Source organism: Bidens hawaiensis, unplaced genomic scaffold, assembly GCF_021521415.1.
Source record: "Bidens hawaiensis isolate Kalapana, Puna unplaced genomic scaffold, B.hawaiensis_p1.1 tig00045449_1, whole genome shotgun sequence".
NCBI classification, from domain to species: Eukaryota; Viridiplantae; Streptophyta; class Magnoliopsida; order Asterales; family Asteraceae; genus Bidens; species Bidens hawaiensis.
This window is the reverse complement of record NW_027505941.1, coordinates 117,463-129,503: the sequence shown is the minus strand read 5'-3', so window position 1 is coordinate 129,503 and position 12,041 is coordinate 117,463. Positions and strand designations below refer to the sequence as shown.

General features: G+C 36.3%; 1 protein-coding gene and 1 pseudogene across 1 annotated transcript; one reads left to right on the top strand and one right to left on the bottom strand.

The window, feature by feature from the left end:
• Positions 1-1,339: 1,339 nt before the first annotated feature.
• LOC143616052 (protein NOI4-like) lies at positions 1,340-4,756 on the top strand. Its single transcript, XM_077089009.1, has 3 exons — positions 1,340-1,496; positions 3,985-4,173; positions 4,636-4,756. The coding sequence occupies exons 1-3, from the start codon at positions 1,491-1,493 to the stop codon at positions 4,660-4,662; spliced, it is 222 nt and encodes a 73-aa protein (XP_076945124.1). The 5' UTR covers positions 1,340-1,490; the 3' UTR covers positions 4,663-4,756.
• LOC143616051 (transmembrane emp24 domain-containing protein p24beta2 pseudogene) lies at positions 4,702-6,608 on the bottom strand (annotated as a pseudogene).
• Between the last annotated feature and the right edge of the window lie 5,433 nt (positions 6,609-12,041).

Sequence of the window (12,041 nt, the reverse complement as noted above, 5' to 3'; positions counted from 1 at the left end):
GTTTACCCTTGACTGCCAAATGCCTAGCTTCCGCTTTTTGTTTAGTCGGGCGGTAAGGACGTTGTCTTCTCTTGTTTTCTGGGTGTAGAGATTTGTGCTCTGGGGGAGGTCTCTACCCAGTTGCTTCTCCGTTTCCGCAAAGCGTTTAGCTGCTGTCATAATGGCATCCTATGTGGATGGCATGCCATCTTTACCCGTTAAGGTGCGGATGAGCTCTGGGTCGTTTGCGCCCTGGATGAAAGCAGCGCGAACAAGATCTTCGCTAATATTACCCAGACTTAGTTTCTTTGAGTTGAAGCGAGTGATGAAGTCTGGCAAAGATTCATCTTCCTCTCGAATGCATTTGAGGATTGTCCATTGCTCTTCGGTATACTTTCTTTGTTGGCTGAAGTGTTGGCTAAATTTTTGCTGGAAGTCTTCCCAATCGTAGATGTGGTGGACCGGTAGACGATCGAACCACGCTCTAGCTGCCCCAACAAGCGTCATTTGGAACATGTAACACCACGTAGGTTCCGTCCAACTACTGACGGTTGCCCCCGCTATGAACCTGTTCAAATGATCGTCTGGATCAGATATACCATCGTAAGTGCCGATGTTGGACATCTGTTTGGCACTTTTCGGGACGATTGCTTCCGCAATGTCCCTTGCAAATTTGGACGTTCCCGCCTTTGCAGCGGTTGGTGTAAATGTTTTGGAGAAGTCACGTGGGTTTCCACCTGCGTTTTTTGGTTTGAAGGTTTCTCCAAAACGCCTTCTCGGTTGGGAGTCCGTTTCCTTACGCTTCCCTTTCGCCCTATGACGAGGGTTTGCGTCACTATCGGATTCCTCCAAATCATTGTCCCATTACTCTCCGAATTCCTCAGGCTGTTGGAGTGAACGTAAGCGTTCATCCAACTCGGCTTGGAATTCTTTTTGACGTGCTTCCGCCCACGCTTTAACTTCATCGAGTGTTTGGCGGGGGAGCCTCGTTCGTTGTCTCTCTAACTGGGTATCGGTGAATCCCAGTGAGCGATTATTTACTGCACTTGCCCCAGCTTGGGTAACTGGGGTAGTGTTCGTGAAAACTGTGTAGTCGCTGTATTCCCCTCAGTAGCTGGGGTTGTGGTTACCGGAGTTTCTTTAACCATCTTTCCAGAAGTTTGAAAAAACTGAAGAGAAATGAAGTTCTAGCTTTTATGCACGGATGGCGCCAATGAAGAAACACTAAGTTACCCCGGGCAGATTACGGATAATCTGGAGGTTAAATAGATGTTTCCCACGAGGGGTTAGATCCGGCAAAGATGGTTCTTCCGATAACCTGCAAAACAGACACCGTGAGCTCGTCACTGAGAAGGGGGTATATGTATATGTATATGCATCATCTTCTTCTTCTCTCTACTCTAAAAAGTTAGGTATTGGGTTCTTCATTTCTTCTTCAAAATCAAAATTCCCCCAAAACAAAACCACCTTTCAATTCAATTCAATCAAATCAAATCCAACTTCTATCTATCATGGCGGTATGTTTTCAGTTTCAAAATCTTATTATTATTATTATTATTATTATTATCTTCTGCTTGTTATACGCTGTGTTTAGATTCCTTGTGTTTAGCTTCTGTCGATCGTCTCTGCTTCTTGATTGATTCTGTGTTATTTGTAATAACAAGATGATTGATTTTGTTCTTGTATTGGATTGGACTGCGTTAGGTCAATCAGTTACTGATATTGATTACATCCTTTAGGAATTGAATTGAATCGAATCAATCATCATCTATGGATTCTGTTGCTACTAATCATCCACACTTTGACTTTAACTATCCATGTTTCAAACTGCTTAACAGAACCGAAACCACCCAAAACTGGTCAAAAGACAATCGTAGCCCCGTTAAGAAACCGGTTTCAACCCGAACTGAAACCGATCATAAACCGGTTTTGACTTTTTTGTTGACCGAAATGAACCGGTTTCAACCGAAACCGTAGGTTTGGGACCCATTTGTATTTTGTAATACTCTCAATTGAAGCCAGTTCCAAACCGGTGAAACTGTACCGGTCAAGAAACCGGTTTGTACTTAACCAGGTTTTGACTTTTTGTTGACCAAACGCTGGAACTGGTTTGTGCGCCTCTATGCAGAACTGTTGGTATTTATATTTGCAAAAGAAGTTCCTAAATTTGAACATATGGTAACTGTTAGGTTTGACATAAATAAGTTAACTTTTTATTCTGAAGCATGATTATCTTTGTTAGGGTATGAATCTATGATTGTATGACTCTTTTTTGGCCTTGCAATGAGCATAGCATATGATAAAGGAACAAGCTTTTTCTTATTTACTAATTGTATATTATCTTAAGGAAACTGGTTCATTTTTTGACACGTATATTCACTCATATTGTGTATGAGTGTATGACCAATAATTGTTTCTTCAATAAAGTGCTAGAGTTGTCTACATTCGCAACAATAATCCATATTCGTTTTGGGTTGGGAGGGGACATGGTTTTGGAATATTAATAAGAAGGGACCTAGTACAGTTTTAAGAAGCCCCACAAGGAAAATGTGGAAAGATTGAAATTATTAGAGAATAGAAATGTCATGTCATATTTGTCATCGCATGTGATGATCACCATCGTGGACCATGCTGTGTCATCGCCTCATCATTTCATATTTTCAACAATATACGTGGTAAATTAAGGCTTCGCAAAAGGATTTCTAGACCCAGAAACCTAATGAAACCAAAACATGTCTTACCATTGGTTCTAAGGGTGCAAATGAGCCGAGCCCGAGCATTGTAGCCTTACGCTGCTCAACCTCAGATCGCTAGGCTTTCTTGAAGCTCAAGCTCGACTCAGTTCGAAGAGCCTGGCTTGTATACTGAAATTGTAGCTCGAGATCAACTCGACTCGAGCTAATTTGAGAAATACCTTAAAACGAGCCTAAGCTCGGCTTGAGCTCGTGTGCGATACCTTAAAAGAGCCAAAGCTTGGCTCGAGCTTGGCTGTGCAGCGTGAAATTTAGGAGTGCAAACGAGCCGAGCGCCCGAGCCCAAGCTCGAATTGGGTCGAACTTGATTCGTTTAGGCTTACGAGAGCTCAAGCTTGGATCAGGCTCAGCTCGTTTATTATTTATTAATTGATTTATTTACATTTTTAACTATTTTTGTATACTTTTTATTTAGTTTGTTTATCATAATTTCATATGTAATAAATATTATTATGTAAATATGTATTTAATACGTTAAATAAAAATTATATAAGTAATAGGCTTGTTTAGGCTCGCTAGACAATTTGAGTTCAATAAACAAAGCTCTGGCTCAGGCTCGTTTATTAAACAAGTTTATTTTAAGGCTCAAACTAATTTAAGTTTGGCACGATTCAAGCTTTTAATGAGCCAATCTCGAGTAGCTCATGAGCCGGCTTGGCTCGCTTGCACCCCTAGTGAAATTAATACATAAAAGTCCAAATGAGTTAAAAGTCAAAGATACACAAGGCTTGAGCTCCTACTCGATAACTAAACGAGCTTTATTTGACGCTCGGGCTCAGCTGTGGCTCAATAACACTAGGCTTGTTTCAAGTTTTTTATAACGATCCGATCTCGAGTAGCTTGTGAGCGGCTCGGCTTCTTTGCACCCCTAATTGGCTCCATGTTTTACTCATGACTTTGATGTTTTGAATGTGTAGTATAAATGAGTTCTTGTAGTCACAATACATGAAGCTTTGTATGTATCAAAACCAGATAGATATAATTTTGTGTAGATTATGAGGAAAAACAAGCAAATATATAAGGAGTTGAACATGGATTTAATTTGGTATTTAGATGCATAGCCATTGTTATTAGTTTTCATTAATTTTTGAATCAAAACCCCTAATTTGTAACCATCTCTGAATGTTTGGATGAAAGTCCTACTCATTTACAAATGGTATAAAACTTGTCAAAGTCCACTTTATTCTTGATATGCTATTTTATACCATACCTAGAAATGAATGAATGCTAATTAAAGGTTAAATATTTACAGGAAAAAGGTCCACCATTGCCAAAGTTTGGTGACTGGGATGTGAACGATCCAGCATCAGCTGAGGGATTTACAGTTATTTTCAACAAGGCTAGGAATGAGAAAAAAGCAGGTGGCACATCTGACTCACCACCTAAAACCGACTCTACATATAATAAGTCTGGGACAGCTATTCTTGGGAAGCCTCAATCTGTAAGTTGTGCATTTTGTTGATTTGATTAGAATACAGTTATTTTCGTAAACTCGTATTGTGTTTGTGTCTAATGAATTAGTGGTTAAGGGTTCGAGAATCGGACCTAAAAATGTAGATGTTATATTAAAGGTGACCAAATGGTTGGGCCGGGTTTGGTTGTAAATGTAATAATACGGTTAAATGTCTCGTGTTCGTGTGAACCCGTGAAAAATCATGTGTCAAATATGATTACAAAAGTTATAGTTTTCTATTTTTTGAGAAAATGATTTATGAGATTTTATGCTTTTAAACTATATTTGGAGTTTTGGAGTAACTTTGACACGATTGACCTGTTTCATTTTTAACTAATTTCTTATCATTATACCCGTTTAACAGATGAAACATAACCTGACTTGACACATTCAACTGTTGGTTTTAATAAATTGTTGAATTAATTTTTTAATTTTGTTTTTGTTTTGCAGAAAAAATGGTTCTGCTGCATGGCATAAAAGTGATGAGAGACTCCTTGTATCTTATCGGGCCGGAGTTCATTCTGCTTTGATTTTTATGACGATAATGTAAACCTTTGAACAGTTGAACAAAATGGGCAACTTGTACATCAAAGTCTATGGTTTCATGATATGGAGATCTGTTTGTAAAACAAAAATGATATACACCTTTTTTGTTAGCTGAAAATTCGTATCTCTCACTAGTTTTGTCATGCGTCTCGTGTATATGCTCGTCTTCCGGGCCTTTTATCTGGAAATGTTAAACACAATATTTTAGAACTTTCAAGCCCATTGACTTAAAATCCAATGTTGACTTTTATTAGTCAAATAAAATTTTCAGCTTCAAAACAGACTGAAGTAAATTTGTATCTGACAATCATACAAATACTTGATGAGAGTTAGATATGATTAGCTAATTTTGCATTATTTACAAAAATCAGTTTTATTATATTAACTTCACATTTATCTCAAAAGTCAGCTTTAAGCCATGTTCGGTTTGCAGAATTCGTTGGAACTGGAATCCATTCCTTCAAATTCCTTTACAAAATTCGAGATTCCGTCACCTTGTGAAGGAATATATTTACCAAAATGCTCCTGAATTAAATAGAATCCAGTCCTGCTTTTTCTTAATAAATTGTACAATTTAACTTTTTAAAAGGTTACATGAATAAAAAGTTAATAAAAATGTAGTTTGCAAGCAATTATATTATTATTATTAGTATTGAATATATATATAAAAATATATAAAACAAGCAATGAAGTACAAAAGGATCCTAACAAAGGGCAATTCTATTATTTGTGATTATATACATTCCAATTCTTTTGAGAAATTTACAGAACAAACACGATTATGCAAAATTACAAAACCTAAAACACATTTCTTCAATCAGCCAAACGAATGATGAATTCAAATTTTATAAAATTCTAACTCGTTCAAATTAAAATTAACTAATTGTGGTTCTATAAAAAACATTTTGTCAATCAAACACAATTTTGAGTAGTGCCATGTTTGAACTCAAGCAGAAAATATGAATCTGAGTAGTACTATATATGTTTGCAAATTATACACAGATATTATTTATGCACAAAGATAGGAAAACATATATAAAGTGACACAATTATGGGACAACATAGGACATCAATCAAATGAAATGAAATATTCAAGAGAATAGAATAAATTAAGAAAATTACGAGAAGATCAACAGCGTCTTCGGTGAAATGCCACCTAGTTTCAGCCTTAATAACAACGAAGGAGACATGAACTGTGTCGCCTTCGTATTCAACGTTGTGCGACAGACACTCTTCTTTGTCGATCACAAATCTAATCCCGAAAACCTCCCTTAGTAACACGGAACAGACGACGATAATCATTAGACATAATCTGAATGTGGCAACAGCCATCTCTCTCAAATCAAAAGAATTGGTTAAACCAACGTGAAGAACGGATAGATCTAGTAATAGTAATAGTATTGCATAGGAGTGGGAGTTTATGTATTAGTTATTTATTACCTGCGCCTTAATTAAAGTACTACGTACTTTGGAACAACTCAAACTTGTCGGTTAAACTTATGTTGTTTCCGTTAAGTTTACAAAACAAACCTTGCACTTTATTTAATGTATTTAAACATTATATTTTTACCTTTTTAGATATATTTATTATTCAGTTTTACATGATACAAAAAAAATTTCTTCTCTCTTGAATAAAAACAAGTAATCGACCTTTGACTGCTTGAAACCGAGACGTTGCAAGGAGGTGGTAATTTTTTTGTACCAATTTCTTGATGCTTGTTTAAGCCCATAGAGTGACTTTTTGAGCTTACAAACTCGGTTGTCATCTCGCTTTTCCAAAGCCTTGAGGTATCTTCATGTAAACGTCCTCAAGTAAGTCACCATGCAAGAAAGCATTGTTCACGTCTAGTTGATGGGTGTACCACTCCCTTTTAACTGCTACGACTAGTAAGCTTCAAACCGTGACCAACTTCGCAACAGGAGCAAAAGTATCATGATAGTCAACATCTTCCATTTGTGTGAAGCCTTTCTACGCGTCGCGTTTTGTACCATTCTATTTCTCTACTCGGCTTGTATTTTATTTTGTGCACCCACTTCGAGTCAATGACCCGCTTACCCTTCGACAATTCTTCGAGTGTTCAAGTCCAATTTTTTTCAAGAGCTTGGATTTCGGTCTTCATTGCTTCCACCCATTTTGGGTTCCGGACTGTTTGAGCAAAATATTTTGGCTATTTGAGGTAATGGCCGCTAAGGCACTAAGAATATTTTATGAGAGTTAGTAAAATTATCATAAGAAACAAAATGTGATATAGGGTGTACCTTGAAGAATAAATAGCTTATCCATCAATAAGACGTAAACAACACATTTTGCATGGAGATCTTCATGAAAAAGTCTATATGAAAATTCCACATGGGTTTGATAAAGGAAGAGACGACAAAGTTTGTCGGCTAAGGAAGCCTTTATACGGCTTAAAACAAGCCTCTCAAAATTGGTATAAAATGTTTACTTCAACTCTCTTGGCACTTAATTTTATACAATTAAAGGCGGATCAATCCCTTTTCATTTGTAAGAAAAGAAATTCTAATGTAGCCACCTTAATATACGTTGATGATGTTATCATAGTTGGTGACAACCCATCCAAAATTCATGCTACAAAGGTTTATCTCAACGATAAGTTGGATTAAAGACCTAGGGAACTAAAAATATTTCCTAGGGGTTGAGGTGCTCGAACAAACGAGGGTTTAGTTCTCAGCCAACGAAAATACACTCTTGGCATTCTAAAAGATTGTGGCGTTCTAGGGTCTCGACCTAGTGCCTTTTCCATGGAACAAAATTTGAAATTGGGAAAAGACGAAGATGGAGCAATAGTGGATGCAAGTCAATACAGGCGTCTCGTGGGAAGGTTACTTTATCTACAAGCAACACGGCATGACATCGTTTACTCTGTAAATGTCTTGAACCAATTCGTTTCTGATCCACGTCAAAGTCACATGGAGGTGACTATGAGAATCATAAGATATTTAAAAATGACCCTGAGACAAGGAATATAGTTACTAAAGGAAGGTGGAACCGAACTCACAACGTATAGTGACGCCGACCGGCTTGTTTGTCCTTACTCAAGAAGATCAAGAATTAGTTACTTACTTCTCTTAGGAAGAGCCCCTATCTCGTGGAAGTCTAAGAAGCAATCCGTTGTGTCCTACTACCACGGTATGTGAAATTTTGTGGGTACGTTAGCTCTTGAAATAAATTGGGTTGCTACAAAAATCAACCAATCCCACTCTTTTGTGACAATCATGGCGAGAGACATATTACCAACAACCTCGTTTATCATAAACACACAAAACATGTCTATATGGATTGTTGTTTTGTTCGTGAACAGGTCAAATAAAAGAACATTCAACCAAGAGCCGTTGACACAAAAAATCAAATAGCTGATATATTCTTCACCAAGGCTTTGGGTTCGCAACACTTGCAATACCTCCTTGCTAAGTTAGGCGTTCTTGACTTACACGCCTAAACTTAAAAAAGAGTCTAAATTATTGGCCTAAATTCTGCTTCCATATCATGATATGGTCTCTTTTATTTTCCATTTTTTACTTTCTAATTTAAGGCTATTTAAGTGGAGTAGTTATTAAATTTTGATTGCATGTGATATTATAACAGAAAGATTAATATATCGAGTTTTAAAGGTTCCAGCTACAACCAATTTTAACTTCAAAATTTCATGAGAATCACTTTTAAACGTTAATTTATTTAATAATGTTTTTTTCATTATTTTTATATGTTGTTAATTTTTACCTAAAAAGGGATAAAAAATATATGTAGATTGTGAAAGTACATGTGTACCTTTCGAACATACGAAGTAATATATGTATTTTCGCGAGTTACATATATATATATATATATATTTTCATATAATAACATATAAAAAAAATAAAAATTAAAAACTAATGTTTAAAATTGATTTTCACGAGTTCTAAAAGATTTTAGTTGTTTTATTTGAACCCTCCCAGGGGTGTAGCTTTATAGGGGGCGGGGGGGGGGGGGGGGGTGGGAGTGTTCCTGGTCACCACCGTTTTTCGCTTCGTATAGTATATTTGCGCTATTTGGCTCAGAAATTTTATAGGTATTGAGCCCGGTCACCTATCAGTGACTTTGGTCACCCTTATGACTTAGCCCAAACTTCGCTACTGTTCCTCTCCTCATCATGTAACAACCCATATCGGCTTCACGTTTGGTTTTATCCGCACATATTGGAACATTTTCAAAACCTCTTGTCTTGAAGATGGTGACACATTTTTTTGAGAAAGGCATAGGGTGCAATTCCTCCCCATTCCTTACACTCATTCCTAAAACAAAATATCCTTAACAGATTACTTATTTTAGACCTATTTGGTTGATTGTTATTATTAATAAAGTTATTGATAAACTCCTTGCTAATAAGGGTGAAATGGGTTATTTGGCCTCTAATTCCTCCTGTTCGATCTGCCTTTATTATGGGTAACATTAATAGGAAACGATGTGTTTTCTTTGGCCAAAAAGAAAATAACCTGGATTCAGAAGATAACATGATGATCATGGGCATTATATGACCCGCTAAATTGGAGATTGCTCATTATGATCATGGGCATTATAAGTTTTTCGGAGATGGATTTTTTATTGCCTAAGTTCAGTTAGGGTTCAATCTTAATCAATGGTTCACCTATTAAAGAATTTTTAACTCAAAGGGGTACCTTCATGAAAATTTTGAGCCAAATTTGGCAACTTTAGAAGATGAAAAGGGTCAACTAGTAAAAATGTCAAGGTTATAGTTTAAGGTTTAAAGCGTAAAAAAGCAAATCTCGGGTTAGACGGACCGTCTAATCTTTGTGACGGTCCATCTAATGCATCACTCAACAATAAGATTGACACCTAGGCTAGTACGTGGTAAACATGCATTAAAAGCCTTTTCAAGCGACTTGAGCATTCAAATCACTTAAATCATCCTCAAACACTCCTAGATCAACCCAAACCATTTAAAGTCAACATAGTTGTTCTCGCTTTCTTAGCCTACAACTTTGTGTTCACTCTCTTATTTACTGTACATTGATGTTGTGCTTCATTTTGTTGTACATATGTCTTAGTTTGTTGTACAATATTCATCACATTTATTGTGGCACACGGGTTAAGGTGTATTACACGTGTTTTCTCCTTACTTTCTTCTCTCTGCTTTTTATCAAACAGACGTCCATTTCAGATTTCATTACATTAATTACCCTTCTCAATATTGTCTCTTCTGCTTAGACCATCCTCTATGGTGAGGGGTTTCAAAGCCCCTCCACCGTGACACGTCATCGCCATGTAAGCAACGGGGGGCATCGAAGCCCGCCCCGCTATGGTTTAATGCCCCCAAAAGCGCCCCTATATATATATATATGCATATGTATGTATGTGTGTGAGAGAGGGGGCCCACATTCACCATGAACCGCGCCGGCCGTTAGAACCACCCAACCCTACGTGCCCTTGGTTGGATTGCGCCCCACGGCGGTGTTCCGCGCCCAAGGACGCCCGCCACATCAGCTGACCACGCCCCATAGTGGGTGGTCTTAAAGAGATCACCTCACTTGAGAGATTTGACGGCCTGTGGTTGTATGTGGCGGCGATGGAACTATGACAGTTACGTCCTACAAATCCACTGTTCAAACTTAGTTGCATTATGTAGAGAAGGTGTTTCTGTGTATATTTATTATATTAAAGTAGATAGAATGTGTTTTGTTTGGACACATGGGAATCTTTGGAAATACTTTATATCTAAGCTTTGAACTCAAACAATACATGTTTTTTGTTCCTTAATAATGTTTAAAATAAATACATAAACTTTAAATCTACTTTTGCCTTTTATGAATATGGGTCGTGTTATATTTTGAAACTAAAAAGAGATGTTATAATAAGAAAACTATGGTGCCCGGTATAGACCGAAATTCCGTTATCGTTTAATTCTGACTGGTAATAAATATCAGGACTTTGCAATATTTGATTGATCACAATTCTATAGATTCCATTTACTATAAAAGCTCCGAGAGAAGTCATTAGAGAGATTTTTCGTATCAAAACTGTAATACATTAAAACATCATAATGCGTCTATGTCTACCACGTGTGCGTCCGTTACTACGCGTATGGTAAAAAACTCGATGTATAACGTTCTTACTCTTGTTTACGGTTTAACGTACGGATCCAGCCGCCAACGTGCCTCGTTTTTTCTTACATGAACTTGCTATCTTTTTCTTATCCTACAATGCTTGTCAATGCGCGCTAGTTCTAGCAAGTTGTTAAAAAGCTGTTATAACAATCCGCTTTAATATAACATGAATACCAACGATGAACTAATGTATTTTAATCTAAGCAAGAAAATGAGTAAGTGTCCGTAGAAGATGGAAAAACCAAAAAAGCCTTAGATAAATAATGTAATACTTTTTTTTTGTAACCAGACAATGGGTTATTTAAAGTAATTGTATTAGTGTTACTTTATAATGGGTGAATTAAAGTAATTGTATAAATTAGTGTTACTTTATTCTATACTAATTTTAGAACCCGTGTAATACACGAGTTGATCCAAATAGTAAAAAAATAAAGATATATTTTAGCAATATGTACATAATTTATGTGGAAATGTATTCCATTTATACTACCTACAAGAAACTTTACATTTAGGTCAAGTGTTCAATCCTTATCGTGTACAATATTTAGTTGTTTAAAAAAATTTACGATTTACAAATCTGTAAAAAAAGTTTCTATACAACATTTATAGTTCTACAGAATTGAGCATAGTAATTTACATTTACAATCTACAAAACTCTAAAACCCTCTTTATATAAAAATGTAAGCAAATTTGCATCATTAGTTATTAGTTATTGAGAAGATTTTCTATAGTGACCGTATACATAGCAAACACTGTAAGAACAATATAAATAACTATTTCTATTTTCGCTTGAATAATAGGTCCAAATCATGAAAAATGTTTTCATACAACTTAGCACAGGAAGCATCATTTTATAAAATCTTGTATCTATGTGATTTTGTTTTCATATAAGACCATGTGTAGTCATAACTCTTTACATCCAGGCATTATGCGCCACGTGGCGCCCAGTCAGAGTTATGGTTTTTTATAAAAACAGACTGTAGTCATAACTCTCCACCCCCAGGCATTATGCGTCACGTGGCGCCCAGTCACTTTTACACTTTTTGTTTTTTTTTTAATTTTTAATAAGAATAATCAAATAATAATAATATTTTATTAAATAAATATTACATGAAAATAAAATAAAAACTATTCGTCGTTGTTGTCGTCGTTGTCATCTTCGCCCTCGTCGTCTTCGCCCTCTTCGT

What these genes read in the sequence shown, in the direction of transcription:
- LOC143616052 (XM_077089009.1), top strand. An exon ending in TTCTTGGGAAGCCTCAATCT is followed by an intron (nt 4,174 to 4,635) that starts GTAAGTTGTGCA and finishes TTTGTTTTGCAG; the next exon opens with AAAAAATGGTTCTGCTGCAT.